This window comes from Podarcis pityusensis, assembly GCF_964106645.2.
Source record: "Podarcis pityusensis genome assembly, chromosome: 9".
NCBI classification, from domain to species: domain Eukaryota; kingdom Metazoa; phylum Chordata; class Lepidosauria; order Squamata; family Lacertidae; genus Podarcis; species Podarcis pityusensis.
In genome coordinates this window covers 23,552,716-23,577,651 of record NC_138034.1, presented here as the reverse complement: position 1 = coordinate 23,577,651, position 24,936 = coordinate 23,552,716, and the positions used below count along the sequence as shown (strand labels likewise).

The following is a 24,936-nucleotide window of genomic DNA, read 5'->3' as shown; positions in this document are numbered from 1 at the left end:
CTGTCCGCCTCTTCTGCTGTGAGGTGATTTACACACTCTGCTGACAGAGCGTGCACGGGTCTCTAAATGTATCTGAGGCTCGTGTCGCTGTTTGATGCTGTTCCGAGAGAGACCGGCTGCTGGCAGGTGGCTGGAGCCAGCTGGGGGCCTGATGCCTGCCTTCCCAGCAGTATCCCAAAAACCTACACATCTGGTTATTATGAAAAATACACATGAATACACAGGCGTACACACACACAACATATTCTCTTTTTTAAATTTAGTGCAAGGACATAAGAAGAGCCTGCTGGATCAGGCCCACTTAGTCCAGCATCCTGTTCACACTGCAACCAACCAGCTGCCCATGGGAAGCTCCCAAGCAGAAGCCAAGCGCAAGAGCACCTCTGCGCCTGTGGTTTCCAGTAATTGGTAGCATGCTGCCTCCAATTGTGAGGCAAAGCATAGTCATCTTCATGGATAGCCTTATCTTCAATGAATTTGTATATCCTCTTTCAAAGCCATATAAGTTGATAGGCATCCCTGCCTCCCATGGGAGTGATCTCCATAGTTTAACTATTTATTTTATTTCATAAAATTCATACACCGCTTGATTGTGACAAACAAACACCCTCAGAGCTCCCTGGGAAAAGGGACCACTCTGGGAATTGCAGCTGGAAGAGACGACTGGAAGAACTCCACAAGATTCTGAGACGGGAAAGTGAACGGTCATAGCTACACAACTTGCAACTCACCAGTTCAGAGGCTGAGTCTGCAAAGAGATGGCAACAAGGCTCAGAAGACCCGGAATTTAAACAAATATTATTCAAATGCGTACACACACAGTCATTTTCACAGCTTATTGTTACGTGGGAGCAATCCTCTATGGCAAAAAAATCTCTCTTGCTCATGCATGCGCACACGGTTTTCGCACTCTGAGAAATGCCTGACTGCCTCAACACGAGGAGCATTCAAGATGAATTGAATCCTTAATGAGAGTCGCACAATAACCATAAAAACCAGGCCACTCTGAGGAAATTGCCTGTCACTTATCTCCAGAACCAACCTCATTCTGCCACTGCAAAGGTTCAAAACATGCTCCTGCTTGCAATGAATTCCGCTTTTTAATCAGTCTCTAATAGGCTTGCCCCACTTTCTGTTATTGTTCTCTTTTCTGTTATTGTTCTCTTGGCTAAGGTTAGCCAATGACTTTCATACAAATGTCCTCTGTGAAGGAACTCCTGAAACAGCGGTAGCCCTTAATAAGACAATGGTGCCTTAATGTATGGAATGCATGCCAGCGAACTACCTAATGAAGAGTGCTTTCTGCCATGCTGCTCCCTAGCTGAACTTGTTCCTCCCTGTTCTGTTTCTGCCCGGCCATTTCTTTCTTTGCCTTTCAGGACTGGCTCACACCTAAGCCGCATGGCAGATACTTCCAAATGTCCACTCTGCCACTGAAATTAGTAGCGCCACTTTTCGGTGCCTGTGAAGGATGCTCCTACAAGCATCTGTCACTGACACATGAAAGGGTGTTTTCACTAGGAGTTGCTAGGCAAGACACTCTATACCTCAGCTGAAGTCCCTCCATTTAAATCACTGACTTATATTTACTTTGTAACGTTTACATGATTGTTGTGTGGATTGCAACTAAAGAATGCATGCACAACACAGTGCTATACAGTGGTACCTCAGGTTAAGTACTTAATTCGTTCCAGAGGTCCGTACTTAACCTGAAATTGTTCTTAACCTGAAGCACCACTTTAGTTAATGGGGCCTCCCGCTGCTGCCGCGCCACGGGAGCAAGATTTCTGTTCTCATCCTGAAGCAAAGTTCTTAACCTGAAGCACTATTTCTGGCTTAGCGGAGTCTGTAACCTGAAGCGTATGTAACCTGAAGTGTATGTAATCTGAGGTACCACTGTACAAATGTTAAGCAGAATGATTATGATGTTTTTCCTAGTCAAGAACCACTGCACTTATTTTGAAAGTAACTTTAGACTAAATGTTGGTGACAACTCTCATGTACACCATATGTAAGGTAAAGGGACCCCTGACCATCAGGTCCAGTCGTGACCGACTCTGGGGTTGCAGCGCTCATTTCACTTTATTGGCCAGGGGAGCTGGCGTACATGTGGCCAGCATGACCAAGCTGCTTCTGGCGAACCAGAGCAGTGCATGGAAACGCCATTTACCTTCCTGCCAGAGCGGTACCTATTTATCTACTTGCACTTTGACCTGCTTTTGAACTGCTAGGTTGGCAGGAGCAGGGACCGAGCAACGGGAGCTCACCCCATCGCGGGGATTCAAACTGCCAACCTTCCAATCGGCAAGCCCTAGGCTCTGTGGTTTAACCCACAGCGCCACCCACGTCCCTACACCATATGTAAGCCACTGCAAATAACAACTATATTGTTGTGTATTTATATGGTGGGAAGCCCCAGGAACATGCATTACTCCTTTCAGACAAACATCTGTACCTCAAAAGTATAACACTATCTGCCATAGCAGCTACTGCTGCCTTTCAGCGACTACTTATGCTGACACTGCTTAGATAAAAGAAAACAGGATTAAGCCAATGAATTCCTCTCTTAAAAAGAACAGTGGTGCATGGCTAAGTTTGATCACATTGGAACAGTTCCTGCTTAATTTCCATATGGCTTACGGTAATTGTCTGCCTTCCAAAACAGGCCATTAAGAAACAACTTAATGACACTGCTAATAATATTTCTGCCACTGAACAGCATCACATCTCTGACAGCGCCCATCAACAGCTTTTATTTGTCCTTGGTTCAAAAGGAAGCTCATTCAGATGCTGCAAACCAGTACTACATGGAGTGGTGGTCCACAGACTGGTGGTGATCTGCAAACCATCAGCTGCTGGTCATCAACAACTCCACTACAGTTCAGGTTGGGTGGGATGCTTCAGGGACCAAATGTGGTATTGGTCTCTGGCACATAGGGTGAGAGGAAATGGCTGATGCATCACATCAGATAGTTTGAGAAGCACCTCCTTTGGGAGCATTCCCACATGAGTGCAGCCATATGGTAGACATAACATCTGACCAGACATGATCCCACTGATGTTGTGTCCCCAACAGTTATTTGCCTGGCCATGGGCCCATTTTTTATGCGCCACATTCGTGTGAATGAGAAGCATCTTGGGTCATCAGTTGTTGCTGCTTGGTGCACAGGTAAGAAAGCACTCATGTCCTTGGTTCGAGTTGTTTGGTCCCTAACAGGTTCCTCATTTTGCATCCCCAAAAGTGAATTGTAAATAAATAGGGAGGAATGCTGTGATTCTGATGTCGGTGTGTGTGTGTGTGTGTGTGTGTGTGTGTCTGGGTCTATCTCAGCCTTATCAATGGATCATGTGGTCTCCAATTCAAGCTCTGCAAAAGCTTTATATGCATCACCTCAGCAATCCTCACAATCCTATAAGGTAGGCCAGTGATATTATCCCTGTAGTGTGAGGAAAAAGGCATGTGTAAACTGTAAGGACAGATCCTGAAGCTGAGGCTCCAATACTTTGGCCACCTCATGAGAAGAGAAGACTCCCTGGAAAAGACCCTGATGTTGGGAAAGTTTGAGGACACAAGGAGAAGGGGATGAAAGAGGACGAGATGGTTGGACAGTGTTCTCGAAGCTACTAACATGAGTTTGACCAAACTGTGGGAGGCAGTGGAAGACAGGAGTGCCTGGTGTGCTCTGCTCCATGGAGTCACGAGAGTCGGACACGACTAAACGACTAAACAACAAAGACCTAGAACTTCCCTGCTTATTTTCTACTACACAGCACCAACCTCTGCCCCAACAAGATGTTGTTTGTGACTGATAGCAGAGGGATTGTGCCCTACTGCTGCAACAGCTAAGGATATGCGATTATGCCTGCAAAGCCTCCTGTATTCCCAGTCAATTCACCACAGGCTACAGGCCGAAGGGATGGATGCCAAAAGGCTCAATCATCTTTACTTAAAAAAACAAAGCAAGAGAGGGTGTGCCTGTTTGTCCCATGAAGATAATATTGCTATAGTTATTATGAAGTATTAAAAAATAAGAAACTGGAACAAATGCTCTTAAAATGCATGGCTGTTTCACAGTACATTGCCAATATAATCTGAAAGCTTCTAATGTCTTGCTTGATTGGGCATGAATCTGTGTTATTCTACAATCCCTTGGGTAGGGTGGGAAACGGAACCATTTCTTAGGGGGGAGAAGCCAAACTTTAAATCCAAACGATTTAGATCAAAATTCAGAGAAATTGTGCAACTAGCTTCTCATATCCAGCAAAGCTTTATATCCAGTCGACAACATGTAGATTTTGGAAAGTTCTTAATTTTGATGGGAGGATACCCCTTTTTTAAACAACATATTTCAAGCTGTACAGAAAGGACTGTCAAAAGCAGTTTGCAGGGCCAAATGTGGAAAAGGTAAATGGTGAAAATAGAGTATCACTATGTTTGAAGAAGGTATTCAGTACAGCAAAAAGAACTCTCTGTGTTGTGGCTTGGGACGGAACATGCATGGCTTTAATGTCACTGGTGCTACTACAACCATAACCCCAGGCTTAACAGCATTTCCACCAACCAATCACTATCTATTGATCTAGTTTAGACTCAGTACTGAATTCCGTTTAGTGTTATGTGCACAGACCTCAGGCTTGCCTGTTTCCTCATCCCTCCTTCTCCAGCACAGTTAATTACATTTTATCATTAGTCCAAAAACACCCCCCCCAATAAAGTGTGGTCAGTCTTAACTACAGTTTACTGAAACACATTAGTCTCAAACTGTGGTTTGTAAAGTACACTTGTTCCTCTAAACTCTAGTTAAGTGCAGTTTAGGGTTCCAATACAACACTAAACTGTGACTAGCTGAAAGTGGAAGCAAAAGCTACCAATCCCTTCCTTGCAGCCATGGTGCAAGCCCCAGATTCATGAACAAAACACTACACCACTGTTTAGCGTTATGCTTGGCTAGATGGATCTGGTATAAGAAACCTGTGTTCTTGCAAACTGAAATTAGCAAAGATATGCGCCTGTGTTACAAGAGTTACAGAATAAGCTTTAATGATTCTGTGGAAGCCCTTCTTGTACTTAGAAACTGTAGCCTATTTTAGGGACAAGCCACTGGTCCATTTAGCTTAATATTGACTACACTGACTAGTAGCGACTATCCAGAGTACAGACTGGAGTCTGGTCCAACCCCAACCTAGAGATGTCAGAATTAAATCTAGGACATTTTATGTGCAACGGAGCTACATTTCCCTCCACATTCCTAGAATTTTGTGAGCATCCTGCTAGTATTATACATTCATGCTGAACATTCAAAAACATTGGCATGCCACTCTGAACACTGAGCTGTGATGACGTACTGCTTCTTTCTATACTTCCTTTGACATTTCGTGTTAACCTTGCAGTGCTTCTACAAGTTTCAGATTATATCAGGTCCCAATGGGTTTCTTACCATCTAAATGCCATCTAAAACCTCCTCTTAGTTCAGGGATGCCAATTTGGGAAGCTTGTGCCAATACACAATTGGGGCAGCAGTGCCCACATTTGAAGCATTGAATAGTTTTTAAGTGCCCTGGGCTTGGTTCGAAGCATCTTTTAAAGATTAGGCTCCAGACTTCACTGGCCTCCTGGCTCTAGTTGCTCCGAGATGCTGAGAGAAGCCCCAGGCAGATCACTGCAAACAATTGGACACTGTCTTTACACTTCTGCATTTGACGGAGCATGGTGTTAATAGCCTCCCAGAAGTCTGGATTTAGTGACATTTACCTCTGACCTCTGTGACCTTAATACCTCCGACCTTCATCCCCCACTGGCTCTTTTAGGTATCGACATTTCAACGGACAGCACGCCCCAATAGTAATGAGCAGTAAATAACCCACGTTGTCCAAAGAAAGCACATTGAATCCCGCCGTTAACGCGCCTGCAAAGGGTTGGTTAAAAGTTTAAAGATGTAAATCAGTTGCCAAGTTGCCGGTGAGATGGATGGAGAGGAAATATTGCAAATAAAGGTTTTTAATTAAAAACCAAAAAAAAAGAGGAAGAAAAGACAGACAGTGATTCTCCTGACCTGATCAATTCGCAATCTGACCTCTAGCAACTTGCAAAGAACCTTTTAAAGAACAAAAGTGAATGACAGCATGTGACTATAACCCTGTCACAGCAGGGGCTCCTTGGTTTAGAGGGAAGAAAATTATGTCTCTCTCTTTCTCTGTCTGTCAAGAAACAGTAGATTTCTACTCCAATCTTAGCCACATGACTTGAATGTGGAAGTCTCACATTAATACTGCACACCACATTTGAACAAATTGTTTCTTGCCTTCATGACGCTGTCTGAAACATTTCCTTAATTTTTTTAATTTTTATTTTAAATCATGATTCATGGTTTCCCAAATATTGCCCAACGTGGCTTATTTTCAAACTAAGAACACGTGCAAATATTGTCACAGTCCTTCTTGGACTGTAGGCTCACATTGCCAAAGCTGACAGGTCCACAAGTGTCATCTATGAGGGGAGCACACCTGCCTTGAGTGTAGAAGGTCTCAGGCTCAATCCCTGGTGTCCCCAGAGAGGGCTGGATAAAGCTGGCGCCTGAAACCTTGGAGAGCCACTGACAGGTGTAGACAATATTGAGATAGGGTGTGACTACGATGAAGCGACTTCCTAGGTTTCCATGATGGTGGGGCAGGAAGAAAGTAGAGAGGGGATGCTGCAAGGGATGCAGCCGCCATGTTGAGGAGACAGCAGAACGTTTGATTCTCCCATCACCCCACTTCCCTTGAGCTGGAGAGTCTCTGTAGCTTTCCTGCTCAGAAAATGAGAACGATATCATCTGTGTCAGTTATTCTGAGGCACCATACCTATCTAAATATTTTATATTTTATTTTCTTTATTGGTTTTAGTGAAGTCTCACTGACACAAATATTTGGGGATTTTTCCTTCATTGCCTGGGTAGAAAGTAACCACGTATTGCATGGGATTCAACCAAGCCTTACTCAGAGGAGACCTGTTGAAATCAATGGTCCTGACTCAGGCGTGTTGATAAATTCCAAGGTGGTCTACCCTGAGTCAAAAGCAGCTGCTTACCACCCATTGTTTCTCTCCACAAACGTTCACCACTGAGCAGGCAACCCAGAAAATGGACAGCTCTTTACAAATATCCAGGGGGCATTGCTAATGGAGCAACTCAGGGGCCCTGATCCTTGGTTCCTCTGCACCTGGACCCTGGCTTTTTAAAAACTTTAATTTAAAATAATACGTTGCTTTCCCTCTGAAATTTGCTTCAATTTGTCTGGAAATAAATTAGTATGTGCAAATGTTATGCAAATATTGGTCACGGGCCTCTGACCTGAATTTTTTAAGGACATAGCAATACCCCTGCACATCTTACTTTTCTTTGAGGAAGCTCAGAACAGCATACATGGATAACCCTGGCAGTCTCTTATCCAGGCATTGACCAGACTAGGACACACTTCTGTTTCTCAATGTACCCAAATCAGCTACCCTAAGGCCATTATATATCTGTTATTCTACTCATGGGTATCCCCCATGGACTAGGAATGCACACATATTCCAAAACCATCACCTCTGGATGATAGTGACTTTCACTCTCATGTCCTGCATCAAGCATCTGATGTGCTGACAGAATGAATGCAGACATATTTAAAACAAATCCTGCTTGCTTTCTGTAAGTATAGCTGTAACAGCCTGTCAACACAGATGGCTAATCCTCCCAAAATGACCAGCTTTTAGATATATAATGCTCTTAGATCTATCATAGAAAGCACTATTCCTTATAATGTCCCAGATGGGGAAACTCTGGATTTTTTTTACCCTGAGAATCTTAGCTTTCTCTTTTGAAAAAAAACACAAAAAACACAAGCCACTAGCCCTCATGGTGTCCATTTGCAAACAGCTCCAAAATTCTGACTAAAAACAAGATTGAGCACAGGCTGAAGTCTTTATACCCATGGATATATCTAGTTTCCTTAGACTATTTATTTTTCTTCTCTTCCTTCTAGCATAGATTTGAATAGTTATATTAGCAAGTGTGTGTCTCCCCAATTCCCCAAAGGCTTCACTTTAAAATATGCTTTAACATTTACTTTCCTGCTTCCTCAAATTAAGTCGCAAACTCTCCCACTTCCAGACACAAAAGCAATATAGACACTACTTCTCTGCAAATTCGCTTTCAGACTTGCTATTTCATGCAATGACATACTGCTGTTGAATTTTTCTGTTTGCCATGGGCCTAGCGCAGTATTATTTTTCTAGAAAAAGAGCCGGAACTCACAATGAACACCTCCCTCATTCTTTTTGAATGGCAATGGCACCCATCAGAAAGGTGCCTGAACTGAGTTCCTGTGAGTTTCCCCTGAAAAAATAAAAGCCCTGGCCTAGCTTACCGTATCGTCTTTCATCCACCAACATTTTCTTCAGTAACTGTTTTCTTCAGGTGTCTTCTGGACTCACAGACAGGAGGTATCTCAGAAGATCACCAAACGTCTGACAACCTTTGCCCCACCAAACAAAGCCAGGATTAGTCTATACAAAATGTATGTACTTTCTGGGCACTGCGGTGCTATTAACATGATGGAACTATAAGCACCACCTTATATTAGAAGCCTACAGACCTCCACACATATCTACATGCTTCCAGCTACTATCCAGAACACACCACAAAATCCATGGCCTCCATCCAAGCTCTAAGGTACAACCCCATCTGTACTTCTGGCCCATTCAACAGAGATGTACATCTTATGGGTTTCTCAGACCATAACACCCATCCAGTAAAGTAAAGAAGCAGATTAAGTAGGTCAGATTAGTACCCAGGAATTGCATATTACAGGGCAGAATAGTGACAGAACGCCATTTGTTGTCATGTACAACTCCAATGTATCATTAAGGACCCACAGCCATTTTTGGACATTTCCTTCGCACCGGCTTTGAGTGGCAGGAAAGCCCTCCCTTAAACACCCCTAAAACTAAAACTGCTACTCACCAGCAACAACAGGTCACATAGCGGAGACACAAAAACAAGGACCAGGTGCTGCAACAGACAGAAATGCCAAATCTATCTCCATATATCAGAGATAGGCAGGGCTTTTTTTCCAGCTCTCAGGAACTCAGTTCCGGCACCTCTCAGGTGGGCGCCATTGCCATTCTCAGAGAATGAGGGAGGTGTTCATAGTGAGTTCTGGTACCTCTTTTTCTAGAAAAATAACACTGGGGATAGGGGAATATTTTTTCACCCTAATGGCAGCATTTATTGATGTGTCTTCATGGCCAGTGTGGTGTGGCAGTTGGAGTGCTGGACTAGAACTTGGGAGACCAGGGTTCAAGACCTCACGTGGCCATGAAGTTCACTGGAGCAGTCACCACCATGCTGCGAGGATAACATGGAGAGAAGGGGAATCATGTATGCCACCTTAAGCACCTTGGAGGGAAGGTGGGATATAAACGTAATCATCAGCATCCCCATCTTCCAAGGGGCTGTGGGAAGAGGCTGGTTGGTATTTTCTTGTGAGCGAATGGGAAAAGAGAGAGACTCTCTGCCAATGGGTACTATTTCCTTCCCTAGTAACTGGTGCAGATGACGGAGTGACCTTAGGGCCTATGGGTCTGGTAGATATGCTGTCTACACTAATAATAATAATATTTTATTATTTATACCCTGCCCATCTGGCTGGGCTTCCCCAGTCACTCTGGGCAGCTTCCAACAAAATATTAAAATACAGTAGTGCATCAAACATTAAAAGCTTCCCTAAACAGGGCTGCCTTCAGATGTCTTCTAAAAGTCTGGTAGTTGTTTTTCTCTTTGACATCTTGTGGGAGGGCATTCCACAGGGCGGGTGCCACTACCGAAAAGGCCCTCTGCCTGGTTCCCTGTAATTTGGCTTCTCATTGTGAGGGAACCGCCAGAAGGCCCTCAGAGCTGGACAACTTTAAAGGGCCTATCCACCCTTCCATTTGCCCACAGCTTTTCCCCGGGGAAACCTGCAGTTTAGCGCTGAATGGGATCAAATGGCAACCGGGTATTCCAGGGACTACTGCTTGCTCCGATTTATTGCTAAAGAGAAGACTTTCCAGGAAAAAGTGACAGGGCAAAGGCAAAACTGCTCAGACCCATGCCTAGAAAGCACAGGAGAAGCAGAAGTGTGGGTGAGCCCTCACTCTAATGCCGTGGTTCCCAATGTGGGGCACACATCCCATAGGGGGGCAATTCGATTTTTAAGGGGGGGGGGAATTTGGAAGCTTGTTTACACCAAGTAATGGCCTTTTACGCTTCCTCCACATGAATAGGAGTTCACTTTTTTTTTTTAATAATAAGAATTATATGTCACGGGGGTGGGGCATCAGGATTTTAGAGGTGCTTAGGTGGGGCACAGCCAAAAAAAAAAGGTTGGGAACCACTGCTCTAATGGTATATCCCAAAGATTCCTGAGAACCCTAGTTTGATAAGCTGCTAGCTGCTTCTTCATACTGTTACAGTTCCCAGAATTATCTGGGGTGAGAGAATGAGAGTCAAACCATTTTAAGCCACGGGATATGTTGAGCGAAAACAGGAGGAAAAACAGCATTTCTCCCCCCAATCATGCATTATTTCTCATTTGAACAAAACAAAAGCCATCCACATAGTCACATGTGGAAAACAGGGGAGCTATGTACTGATGTGCACAAACCACTCTGAAGTGGTAGGAGTGTGCATGCCTGCCAAATGCTATTTTTGTTCCCCTGGCCTTCCATGGCACAGGACACGCAAAACAGACTCCTTCCATTAAGCAGGAATTCTCACCATTGTCTGCAAAGCTCCCCTGATGCTCAGTGGCACTGCCTGGCATCCCAGGGTATAGATTTTTAATTGCTTGTCAGCATGTATTTACTGAGCGGCAGAAACATCTCAACAACCAATTGCTGGAGAAACCTGGATGAAAATAAGTTTGCATTAATTGCAAACGAAAAGACCCCCCCCCAAGAGACTTTTCGTATATTTCAATGAGTTATTTGATACAGCAGCCATCAAATAACTGACCTGGATATTGAAGATAGATTGCAAAGGATGAAATTTGATGACAGCGAAGCAGGGAGTGAAACATATTCTCAGAATGTGTATCTGGTCTGAATTAGTGTTCATTATTATTTTTTACCAGTAAGTAATTTAGGATAGTTTGCCTTCTATAAGCTTTTTCCCCATGTTTAGGTCATGTATCTCCATGTTATGACTTCTTACAGATATCATAGTGTATAGTGAGTGACCAGCATGTTGATTCAATCACTGACAAACCACATCGTCCAGCTGGAAGAAGGGAGTAAATCCTTGTTTCGCTTCCTCCTAGCTGGGTGGATAAGTGGAATCCCCATGGGAATTAGGGGGAGCTTTGTGCTTGTAAAGTAATGGTCGGTCAAAACCCTTGCAAGGGTTAATGAGGACATCCTGCTTCAAGAACTGTCTGTCTAACAGTAGCGACAAATGTTTGGAAGTCCCCTTGTTGGCGTTATAGCTGAAGAATGGTTAAGTATCTAAAGCTGTATCACCGTTCCCCAAGCTGGTGCCCTCCAGACTTTGCTGGAGGGCACCAGCTTGCAGCAAACTGAAATATGCATTAATCTGGTTTATGGGTGTATGTAGCTGCCAGTTTCAGTTTCTCTCTGTTTCTCATTTATTCCTTTGCTACATTTTTGCATCAAGTTTGTGATTTTAAAAAAGACCTAGTGAAAATTTATCAGTGTTTTAGTGCAGCATTTTCCTAGATGCATTTTTGTATCCAGTCTTGCCAAATATTTTGCAAACAATTTTTGCATTTTGAACTGCATTTTGTCCCTAACATATGCATTCCTATACACGTCTTTTGGTTGAAGAACCTCATTGCAAAATTTGGAAAGGTGTGAACCTCGAAGGATAGCTGTGTTTTAGTTTGCATACTGGAAGTTGAATGCACTAGATTTGTATTAAATTGAAAGCCCAGCCAAATTTCTCCCCCTTCTGTAATCTGGTCTGCAACTGCCATGCAGCTAATGAGACTTTACATCTACTCTCCATCTGAAAGTTCTCTGTTCTACTACAGTTGCCAAATTCAAAAGCTGTGCACATGCAATGTGAAATGTAGCAACCATTACTGTCCACTCTTATCATCTTCATGTCTTGGATGGATACAACAAGAATGTCCTGGAATTTAATCTCTTCTGGGAGAAGGAAATTTGGAAGGAAAAAAGTCTCATTGGTGATGGTGGCAAAGCAACACTTATGACCCAAGCAATGTTCCAAATCATGAGATTAAGCAATTGTCCAAAAAGTACACACTGCATATTTAGCGAGGAAGAACAGCATACAAAAACAAAGGACAAACATTCATGCAATAAAGAATGTTAGAGCAGATTCTGGCTTTCAAAGCGTGCGCGCACACGCACACACACACAGACACACACACACACTTCTAGGAGAGCCTCCCAGGTGTTAAAAAGTAGAATTAAGACACTAGTTTTACGTGAACATGACATGGCCAGAACATATAGTCACGTCCCTTCAATCCCCAGCTGCTGGGAACAGCTGCGCTTCCAAAGGGAATGAGGGATGTACAAAAATATCAACAAATTTCATATGTGTACAAATAGTCAAAATTCAGATGCAAAACCCTTTCTAATCCAAGGTTGGCCCAACCAAACAACTCAAGAGGTCAGCTGGAGTTGCTGCACTTTAAAGCAGGGTGAGCCTGCGACCCTCCAGATATTGTTGGACTACAACTCCCATCATTCTTCACTATTGGCAATGCTGACTGTGGTTGATGAGGTTTGGAATCCAACATCATGCGGGGCTGCATGTTCCCCACACCTGATTTAAGGGCATTGCCAGCATGGTGTAGTGGTTAAGAGCGGTGGACTCGTAATCTGGTGAACCAGGTTCGATTCCCCGCTCCTCCACATGCAGCCGCTGGGTGACCTTGGGCTAGTCACACTTCTCTGAAGTCTCTCAGCTCCACTCACCTCACAGAGTGTTTGTTGTGGGGGAGGAAGGGAAAGGAGAATGTTAGCCGCTTTGAGACTCCTTAGGGCAGTGATAAAGCGGGATATCAAATCCAAACTCTTCTTCTTCTCCTCCTCAATATAGAGGAAATGGTAATGTTTAAAGAGGTCTTCAGTGTTTGAGGCCTAAGGTTTACAGGTTCAAATAAAAAACTATATAATACATTTTTCATTTATGGCATTGTAATGATGCTCCATTTGTAAAGTTTCCTGTTTAACCTCAAACCACACCAACAAGATGTCAACAAACTTGTCTTCTCCTGTGTTTTGGATCAGTTGTCAAAATAATTTGCACATTAGCCAGCTTATTCTAAGCACAGTCCAAGAAAAATCAGAGGCCAGCTTAATGTTTTCCTTGTGTAGCTATATCAAGGGTAATACAAGATTAAATTTGGATCCCGGAAGAAGATAAATGAATATTGCATTCCTTGACCATTACACAAGGTCTCTCAAGTCCAATGCAATGGGAGGGCCCAAAATGTATGCAAGTACATGAAAAATACACACACAAAGGCATGTGCATCCCATATTTTCCTTCTGCCGACTCCTTCCGTTGGAGTTCGGCTTTGCCAAAGGAAGGGGATCTTGCAGAATGAAGAGAAGAGATAGTAGACCTGTAAATACAACCCTCTGCATTTCTCAAAATAAGAATTTAATATTCAAGGCTGAATCTTGAGCAAGGATGATATATGGTTCTCTCCCCCCAGCAAATTATATATGTATATATTATCCTGATTTGACAGCAGATGTGTAGTGTAGTGTTTGCAGATAATGAACAAACTCATTCACTTCCTAAATACAGTGGTACCTCGGGTTACATACGCTTCAGGTTACATACGCTTCAGGTTACAGACTCCGCTAACCCAGAAATAGTACCTCGGGTTAAGAACTTTGCTTCAGGATGAGAACAGAAATCGTGCTCCGGCAGCGCAGCGGCAGCAGGAGGCCCCATTAGCTAAAGTGGTGCTTCAGGTTAAGTACAGTTTCAGGTTAAGAACGGATCTTCGGAATGAATTAAGTACTTAACCCGAGGTACCACTGTAGTTGGAATGGCAGAATTCATTCCACTGACTCTTCCTTGGAAATATGGACATATAGTTAAACTTCAATGACTTAATGGGGAGTCAACATTGTTAGGGTACTTCCCAATGAGCTAGAATCAGGAACTTTGGGAATGGGTACTTCCAAAGTAAGCTGGTTATTTGAAAAAACCTGAAAAGTGGATCTGCCAACAACAACAACAACAACAACAACAACAACAACATAACACCCCCCTTGGGGAAGAGCGAATAAAGGCAATAGTTGTGAGAAAAATCCCAGTATGTCAACTGGAAATGATGCATAACATTTTCTGCTAAGAAATCATGATCTTTTAGTATAGTCTGTTTCTGGGTAGAATACAATGCCTTGAACTTCATTTGCTGTAAGTGGGGCAGCCTGCTAGGACTACCTGCATCTAGTTTCACTGAAGACCACTGGCATCTGTTACCAGATCCCTTTTCTCTAATATAAGGGCTTTTTTTCTTTATAGGAGATGGATGGGTTTCCGCTGGTAGGGTGCAAAAAGAATCAAAGAGGCCTGCTTGCAACAATTAGAGAAGGGGTGGTCTCGTGGCTGAGCACACCAATATCATGTTTGGTACATCTTATGCCAGCAAAGCGTGTTAGACCACACTTGGGATGTAAGAACTCTACTGCCTCTTCAGACAGACTGTGCTGTGGGCCTGAAGGATGGTGAAGTGAGCATCTAGGCTTGTTGAATGCAAGATTCACTGGGCAACAATGAATGATGGGAAAATGTAGGTCAGAAGCTATTAACTAAGGTTTGATTTCCCCTCGTCAGTTTTGTTCTTTTAGATCTATCTTATCCTGCAAACTAATGGCCTCATTTTTCATCATCCCCATCTATAAAATTGCATTCAAAACTAATTTATTTGCTGCATTTCAGTTCAGCTGTCAAAATGCCTTTACGTATACTTTGTTATCTAATTGATGTGCCCTCCACCGTACTTAAATCTCTGAATACATAAAGCTACTACATTCTAATCTCCTTTGTGCATCTGATGAATCAGTCTGTTGGGCATGAAAGTTTATGAAATAACAAATAAGTTAAGTCCAAACTTCCAGTTATAGAGAAATACTTTAGGGCTGGCAATCACCATCTCCCCACTGAATCTTCTAAGTGGTGCATGGTTGAAAAGACATGTAGCGAGACATCACCAGTTTGCATTTCCCCACCCACTTCAAGCGGGAAGCAGTGAAATGGTGTTTGGAAGTAGAAATTTCAACTACATGTTACCAGAGAGTTGAAAAATGATGCATGGCTCAGTAGCACCCATGCATCTCCCTGTAATGAATTGAATGGAAGTAAGTTGCGTTGGGATTTACATCTAAGTAAACATGTTAACAAGCTATAAACCACTTAACTGAGAGTTGATGGTACAAATTAACAGAGCAGTTTGACTGAACACCTATCAGCGGAAACAATCTGTCGCTGTATAAAGTGCCAGAGGTCTCGAACCAGATGTCCAGACTCCGCTCACTATGCCAGAAAGGGGAAATCACTGGTGCCTTAAGCTAGCTATCCACTGCTGCCAATATGGGACAGGAGGAGGTACTGCAGCTCATTCAGAAGTTTGTCATGGGGCTCAAGGGGGCTTATAAAAAAAGATAAAGGACCCCTGACAGTTAAGTCCAGTCTCAGACGACTCTGGGGTTGTGGCGCTCATCTCGCTTTACTGGCTGATGGAGCTGGCGTTTGTCTGCAGACAGTTTTTCCAGGTCATGTGGCCAGCATGACTAAGCTGCTTCTGGCGAACCAGAGCATTGCATGGAAATGCCGTTTACTTTCCCGCCAGAGCGGTACCTATTATCTAGTTACACTTGATGTGCTTTCAAACTGCTAGGTGGGCAGGAGCTGGGACTGAACAATGGGAGCTCACCCCGTCGCGGGATTCAAACCACCGACCTTTTGATCGGCAAGCCCTAGGCTCAGTGGTTTAGACCACAGCGCCACCTGCATCCCAAAGGGGCCTTATAGCTGGTCCATATAGCCCAGGCATAGGCAAACTCAGCCTCCAGGTGTTTTGAGACTACAACTCCCATCATCCCTGACCACTGGTCCTGTTGGCTAGGAATGATGGGAGTTGTGGTCCCAAAACATCTGGAGGGCCGAGTTTGCCTATGCTTGATATAGCCAAATCCAAAGCAAGTCCTGCCGAGTTCATGTTACTCCCCAAAGTATGTGAGTGCAGGACCACAGACTTAGGTGCAGAATGGGGAACATCCAGAAATGTTAAACTTGTGAGCAGTTTCTTTATGCATACAGTGTCCAGTCGTTGCTGTAGAGGTGCAACCACTGCCAAGGAGTCAAGCTGACTGGCTGTGTTGCTGGTGAGCAGTGTGGGGCTATGCTTGCATATCTGGCTGCTGCGTAGATAGCCCTGCTCACTCCTGGACAAATGTCCCATCTATCCAATGGAAGGCCATCCTTGGGGGTGAGAAGCAAAGAGGAACAAGTGCAGCAGGCACCCTAACAGTATGGAATGAAAGTGAGCTGCTTCCATACATTGGAGGACTAGCTCACCCTGCCCTAATCTGTTACAATTAACCTAGTTTGGCCTAGCTTTGGCGGCCTGACAGAGACAATCATGGATCTCACGGCCTTTATCTGATAGCTCTGACAACACTGTTCTGTTCTGGCAATACGAAAAGCAATTCCCTCCACCCATTTATTCATGATGGACAAGAAGAAGACTCTCAGCTCAGCCCCTGCAGTCGCCTGTAGGTCTGTCCTTGTAACACTAAAGCACACCCGGCAGATTTTAATTTTTTATTATATTTTTATTAAGCACCCTTGACCTTTGTGATGAATCTGCCTCCAAGCTTCAAGGAGTAGAGCAGCTGGTGAGTGTTTAGTGACCTTCTCCGTCAGCCATTCTATCTTTTGGGGCTTCAAATTGATTTTCTGTGTCTTGGCATGCAGCTGAGTATTCAAAGTGTCCCCTGCGGGCTGAGAGCACACACAGAGAAGAGGCATAAACCGCATGGAGCCGTAGCAACACCACGGCCAGCAGTTTCTAAGAGAGAGCTGAACGAGTGGATCTCAGAGAGCCCTGCACCACCATCCTCAGCACAAGAGGAAAGATGCCTTTCTAGGTGCTGTTTCTGTCATCACCAGTCAGCCATACACCATCCTTTTCATCAGCATCATCTGCACTAGTGGCCAAAACTGTGGAAACCTTTTGGGGAAAGTGTATTTCCGAGGTTTGATGGCTCATACCACCACTTATTTTTGTAGTACAGTGGTACCTCGGGTTAAGTACTTAATTTGTTCTGGAGGTCTGTACGTAACCTGAAACTGTTCTTAACCTGAAGCACCACTTTAGCTAATGGGGCCTCCCGCTGCCGCTGCGCTGCCGGAGCACGATTTCTGTTCTCATCCTGAAGCAAAGTTCTTAACCCGAGGTACTATTTCTGGGTTAGCGGAGTCTGTAACCTGAAGTGTATGTAACCTGAAGCGTATGTAACCCGATGTACCACTGTAGTGCCATAAAATTATATATCAGTGGAAAGATAATTTAATGAAGAATGCAATGCAACAAAGTTAGTTCAATTATCTGGATTCTATCAAAAGTTATAGCCAAATAACCAGAAAAAGATTGAGATGCAGTAGCTTTCCTTCATCTGAATGTAGCCAATGAGCATGAGTGTTCAGAGTGTTCCTTCAGACAGTGACCTCTGGGTGGTTTAAACAAGATTTATCCTCCTGGAAGCTCACAGCCACCCAGGATACCTCCTTTAGGCTGTGAGAAGGTGAGTTTACACAGGCAAGTGGAAATTTGAATCTAGATCTCCCTGCTCTGAATCAGCTCTCTATCCAATAAAGCACACACTGCAACCAGATTGGTTGTCCCCCTTTCCATTTCGGCATGCAAGGCAGCTTCCTTCATGCAACATACGCATAAAACTCAACCCCAATGGAGGAATTCTTATTTATTCAACGGGATTGTAATGACAGTATTACCTTTTGCCTTGCTCTGCTTTAACTTCAGCAGCTAGCTTGATTCTGATGGTTTGCTGCAGAAACCCTGTCCCTAACTGACTTTGCCTGATGTTACTGTTTCTGAAAACTGTCACAAAGCAGCCAGGAGCAAATACTACATGCAACATGACATCAACTGAAGCCAAATGCTGCCCCTGAAATATAGAAGCGCTTTCCATGAGCACCAGAGGGTAAAATATGTTAGTGCTTTCATTTAAATTGCATTAGTTGCACTATCCATCCTTTTATATGGCAGAAGACAGCAACAGAGATTTGTCAGAGCATGTTCTGGGGTGGGTGGGTGGGAAAGCAATAGAAGATAAACCCCCATATATCTCAAATGTTCCTAGAAGAGGCTGTATCAGGGATTGCAAAGCTGCTGGCCTTTATGATAATAAGGGTTTTTGTCTGCCCTGGGGCCTCACAGTACACTGCTATGAGAATGAGAACAAGGACTTGGTAGGATGTCCAACTTGCAGATCTCTTTACCCATAAAGCTCACAGGGTTACCTTGAGTCAATTACTGTCTCACAGCCTAACACAGCCCTAGCTCAGTCACAGAGCACGTGCCTTGCATGCAAAACACCCCAGATTCAATCCCTGGTAAGGCTGGGAAATCTCTTTCCTGAAACCCACAAAAGCTTCTACAAGTCAGTGTAGTAGGCAACACCAACCTAGATGGTCTGGCTCAATATGAGGCAGCTTCCTGTCACAGATAGGACGAAGAAGGCTCAGATCATTCCCTTTAAATGTACAGTGCAACAAAATGAGGGCAGAAGTCATCTTCAGCTTGAAAGAGGGTTCCCTGGGATTGAGTCTTGACATGCATTTCAAAGACTCAAATGTGGATTACCTACTCAAAGCACCAATGAAGGCGGGAACTAAATATGTGCTGTCTCTTGTGTGAACGCCAAGACGCATCTGGACAGACAAGACTTGAGGCCAACACCTCTTAAAAATAATGCCCGTTAACCATCATCTGCAGCAACTTCCAACACTACCACCTTTCAAGCTGCATAGAATCAGCTGTGCTGTAATGTCCTCATTTGCCTGTCTCATGAGGTCTGGGCTGCAGAAGCAAGCAAGCAAAAGCAAGAAACATGGAGCAAAAGCACGCAATGCAGTTCTTGCAAGAAGTACAAGGGTGGGGAGAGGGACAAAGCCGCACACACGCCCTCAGCCCATTTACCTTGCAAACCACAGGGATTCACTGATCTGTGTGGCAGCTGAAAGACAATCCCTGTGTACATCAGGAAACCTAATGCCCGGCTTGGCATGCTTCTGAACACAGAGGGAGGAGCTTGTTTGACCATCTGAATTATGGGGTTGAAATGGAAGAGGAAGAGGAGCTACACAGCAGGGCTGTAGTATTTCTTTTGGGTGACTGCAATTTTCAGAAGGAGCCAGCCAAGCACTTCCTTCTTTTGTGGCAAGTGAGTGGACTGGCTAAAAGTTTTCTGGACTGTTTCTATTTGAATACTTTTGAGGCTACAACTGGATGCACACCTACTTGTGAACAAGCCCCATGGTAACTTCTGTGTAAAAGTGCATAGGTCATAGTATTCAATTGGCCATTATACCCTTACTGGTTAAAATGTCTTAATTTTATTCCCAACACAAGGCCATCTATTTGCAGCAATTTAAAAAAAAAAAAAATATCCTTCCAGCACCACTGAGGAACACTCTTGACTGGAGTCTAGGCATGCACTGGTTTGGAGCAGTAGTGCAACCAGGGCATTTTTTTCCAGGCAGAACTCAGTTCTGGCACCTCTTTTTCTAGAAAAATAGCACTGAGTGCAACTGATAACTGGAGTGACCCAGCCTCTTACTGTTTCCCATGTGAAACCTTCTGATAATGACTTTGAACCAGAATCATCTGCCAAAGGGACTTTATCACCTCAGAGCCCTTTGGATGTAGAGACTGTGAGGGAAATGACCGAAAACATCTCTGAGAAGTTACCAGACTCCCAACATGGAAGAAGGTGCTCAGTCTTTTCAGGCGAGTAGTCTGAGGGCTCATTCACACTTCTGCTTGTACTGTGCTTGCTCCTTTCCCAGGGAAAATTTGTTCTGCTTTAGTACTAAAGAGCAGATGTCAAACTGGAGAAAACCCGAATTGCTGTTTGCTCTGACTGAGCGCTAAAGAGCAGTTTTCCCTGGGGGAAAGCAACGAAACAAGAGGAAGTGTGGATAAGCCTGAATCTGCCCAGTACACCATCCAAGGTTGTTTGCTCTGCTAGGGGAAGGCAGAATGCACAGTGTGAGTCAACCAGACGCAGCTTCTTCAAATTCCCTGCCCCTTCACTCTGGCAGTCATCAAGTCCAGAAGGATACTTTTGATATGGGCATCTGGGCAGATCATAGTCTCTGGGAACTGTCCAAGGTCCTGCACAGCTTTGATCCACTTGCTTGGCCCTGTTTCCTGCTGATGAACAACTTTGCTCAAGTTCAATTCTTTGCTGGAGTGCAGCCAGGCCAGAACAGGATAACAACAAAATACAACAACACCAAGCAATCTATTGGTTACTTGAGAAGCTTATGTGTGATCTAAGAGTGGCAACCCAGCACCCTCTGCAACATACCAAGGGACCCTGAAAGACACCAATGCACCACACAAGACAGACGTATTGGGGGCAGCAACAGGTGCTGGGCTGACAATATATTTCTGCAAATCTGTAATATTAGTGTTGACTAATATTTGGAATTCTTGTTGAGTAGCGCTGCAGGCAGGATTTAATTTTAGCTGCTGCTCACCAGGCTGAGCAGAAAAGCTTGCCTTTGTTGCCAAGGCTCAGTTCTAGTATATGTGGAATCATAATAAAGAAGAGATAGGGGGCCTATTAAGAGCAGAGTTCATGTTTCACATACTGAATGTCCTAGGTTCAATCCCTGGCATGTCCTGTTTCAAGAATTATCCCTTTGAGAGACACTACCAGCTTCAAGGCAGAGAGCCTCTAACTCGCTTCAGTCTTTTCCACATATCTAGGGTTGTGAATCATAGCTCTCATGCCCCTCCATAGTACAACAAAGATAAAAAAGACACACTTTGAGATGCCTTGCTCATTCACCAAACAGAGAAATCAAACCCAGCCATACACAGCATTCTAGATTAGCATTGTACATCCTTGTTGCATTGAAACCTAGACACACACACAAAAGGTAAGTGTCCCATTCTAGCCTTGTTGCACTGACTTCTTTACAACAGGAGCAATATTTGCTGGTTTCATACCCTAATTTTGCTGCTGTGACCCAGTTCACATGCAGTTCTGTGCTGTGGTTGATTTGCTCCCTCCCCTCCCCCCAGCAGAGTGAACCACTAAACAGATTTGGTTGTTGCTGATAACTGGCGAGGCGCATCCAACAGCAAACCAATTGGGTAAAAAGCATGTCAACAAGAATAGCAATCAAAGTGCAGTTAAGGGTTTTGTAGGTTAGAGGGCAAAATAAATTCAAGTCGAGTAGCTACTGTACATAGTAGCCCTCTGTGAGTGACAGGAATGGAACAGAATTCCCTAGGAAACAACTACAGGGAGGAGTTTTCTCTGTGTATGCTCTGATTAATCTCATCTGTTTGTTTTCCTGGAAACTGGATGTCCCAGATGCCATTGTCTCTATTATGAAAGTTTATCTGGTCTGGTTTGATCCTGATCCTCTACAATTTTCTTCCCCTAACAGTTATTTTCCTAATGATCTTTTTAAACCATTAAGCTACGTATATAATACCAATTTCTTTTTTTGGGGGGGGGGGGACGGGGACTGTGTGACCTGTAGTGAAATTCAGAATGCTCCTTGTAAAGGTCCCTGAAATATTAATAGTTGCCTTTTACACTGTTTTCTCAAAATGCTAGCAGCAACGACCCAGGCAAATTACTATTTCTAGACATACATGTGCTCATGCTCGCACTCAGCCACTGCATGTTACAGCAATTATTGAAATGCCCCCCTTGAAACCATATCATCATCATCATTTTATGCATTTTAAAGGCAAATTATGCATGCACTATATGAATTTTCCTAACGTGTGACACCGTACTTCACTAAATCCATTTCACTTTGGAACATATTTTACAGATTATATATTGCTACCCAAAAACCTCAATAAGGATAATCAGCATTCAGAAGGCAATTCATCATGACATTTACAAGCTAACTCAACAAGCATCGTTTATGAGCTACGCTGCCATATATATCTATCTATATATATATATATGGAAAATAGCATTTATATTCTCTCTCCCTCCCTTCCACACACACACACACACACACACACACACACACACACATTCACACACACACACACACACAATGATGATCCTTTAAGTATATTCCAAATAAAGCAGAGTTAAAGAAAATTAACATCCTGACTGTGGACAGAAATGGGGCACATTTTCACATCCCTACAGAAATTATGCATTGTGAAAAGGTTCTCAGCAAGTGAAAGAGTGTGTAGGCTAGCTACTGGTTCATCTACAGAGTGTTCTGCACATCTGCCTGAATCTAGTCCAGGGGAAAAGACTCCCAATCCCAAAAAGCAACTCAGCAAATGGAAGTAGGGAAGGAAAACAATGCTCGTCTCAGCTTTTCCCAGCACTTTAAAAAGAGAAGGTGCCCCCCCCAAAAGGGCATTCTTGTTCCAAGCCTCTCAGATTAGGTATGTGACTGCTAAGCAGGTTTATTCATTTATTACACATACATATGTACACACACAGGTACGAAGGAGAAGTAACAAAGGGACGTCTTTTTCCCATTCCTTTTAAAAAGACAACACAGAGACACAACACAGAGACACCACCACAACATCACAACTGTGAGTACTCACAGCTCTGAGTACAGGAAGTGCAGATTCCCCACATTGTCTATGTAGTTTGCAGGACTTAGCCATGGTAGAACCAACAACAGCAGAGCCTTCATTTTCCAAGCGCAAGATTTAAAACTGCTGCCCCTTTCTCTCTCTCTCTCTGTCTCTGCCTCTTGATTTCTCTGTGATGGGACACAGAACTTCAAGCTTTTTTTATGCCAGCCAATTCCAGCCTCCCCCCCACCTTTGTTTTTTTAAACAAGCCTTTCAATTTCAACACAATCGAGAGCACATTATGAACTAATGCAAATCCCTTAAATGAAGCTATGCTGGAGAAAAAATCATTGACCTGTAAGAGGATTACTTGATCTGATTCTCAGATGGAGGTTAGATGTGAGGGTTTAAGGGAGAGCAGAGCATGGTTGGTGCGAGGCGAGGCAGTGACTTATTGCTGCAAAAAAAGCAGGCTGATGCACAGGGAAAAGACCTGCCCCCTGCACTCTTCAGAGTGGTTCCTCAGAAGCAGCTGGTACATTTACATCACTGGTCGGAGAGGCAGATGGGTTATGAGCTCAGCTGCATAACAAAAAGAGGGCAGGAAGGAACCTGAACGTGGCAAAATGGGAAGCCACACAGGCAGGTCAGAAGCAGGAGACGTATACTGCAAACATGGACTGTCCTTTCAACGCTCCATCATGACGCTGTCTGATCTGATTCAGCCAGATGGAGGGAGCGGGGAGCTATAAAACAGGAAGGCTTCTGATTATCCAATCCAGATTTGATTTTGGCAAACTGTGCAGGCAGGGGAGCAAGTATTGCAAGTGGATTTAAAATGAAAACAAATGCAATTAGGTTTACACCCTTTCCAACACTTGGACTTGGTATCCCATTAAATAAGCAGGCTGCTTCGTTAATGACAATGTCTTGATGGGCAGCGCTCAAGTGCACAGCATGTAATCAAGTGATGCGTTCTGCTCATCACTCTGGGGTAGGTAAAAGGAAACATAGTGGCAGCTATGGATTTCCCTTCCACATCCTTCTTTCTGAGATACAGTGGTACCTTGGTTGTCAAACTTAATCCATTCTGGGAGTCTGCTTGGCTCCTGGAACCATTTGAAAACCAAGGCACAGCTTCTGATTGGCTGCAGGAGCTTCCTGTACTGAATTGGAAGCCGCGTTGGAGGTTCGGCTTCCAAAAAATGTTCACAAACCCGAACACTTACTTCCGGGTTTGTGGCGTTCAGGAGCCGATTTGTTTGGGAGCCAAGCCGTTCAACAACCAAGGTACCACAGTATGTGGCTTGTTCATAAAATGTTGCCTCCAAAACAGCTCCGTGTGGATCTCCAGCCCTGAACAGTCTATTATTCATCCTACTTGTAAAATTCAGCTTCTATTACTACGTAGCATAGGTCCTGGGAGATCTTGCCAATAATAGCTTCTTATAGTCCCTACTGACCAGTATACTGAGGTATCTCAAGGCTAAATGCATGTTTTCCTAGAATGCTCCTAGACTCTGTCCAGGAAGCTGGCCATACAGATTACCCAGCTAGCTGACATCATCATACAAGTCAACCATGTAGAATAGTTGGGGTGACAACAGTGCAGGTAATTAAAACATCCCAGGAAATGGTTTAATGGCATTTGCTAAGGCTAAACTGGTCCCAGTATGGGCCAGCACTTAGACTGGAAACCTATATAAACGGTGGGGCAAGATATAATTAATTTCTGGGTGATGGTTACTGCAATGTTAATTTTTTAGCTGCTCTTCAACCCAGGCTCTTGGAGCAGGTTACATATTAAAACCATAAAGACAGTGGAATGATATGCTATAAAAAACCCATTACCAAACGCAGCAGAGTACATCAACCCAAATGAAACCTGAATTGCAGGTGAGTGTCACCCCCACAAAAGCCCCTACAATCTCACTGTCAAAGCTGAATTCAAGAAAAACCCAAGAGAACATAGCTAGTACCACATTGCAATAAAACAACAGGTTTTGGCTTGCAAGGGGTTGGGTCAAATGCCTCAGGAAAGGAAAGAGAAGAGGACTATTTAGACCAGGCCACCTGCTTTCTTGGGTCTACTTTCTG

The 24,936-nt window shown here is 43.8% G+C and overlaps 1 protein-coding gene across 7 annotated transcripts in view; it reads right to left on the bottom strand.

Annotated features, from left to right (window-relative positions):
- LNX1 (ligand of numb-protein X 1) overlaps positions 1-24,936 on the bottom strand; it is a 115,866-nt gene that overhangs the window by 41,088 nt on the left and 49,842 nt on the right. The window contains exon 1 of one of the 7 annotated variants that reach the window (XM_081020505.1): positions 22,867-23,321. The exons of 4 other annotated variants lie outside the window; for them this stretch is intronic. In XM_081020505.1, coding sequence (XP_080876631.1) covers positions 22,867-22,958 — 92 coding nt within the window. In that variant the 5' untranslated portion in view covers positions 22,959-23,321. Of the gene's footprint in view, positions 1-22,866; positions 23,322-24,936 lie in introns of those variants that run through there. 2 more of the 7 variants (XM_081020507.1, XM_081020506.1) reach the window with 2 other exon arrangements.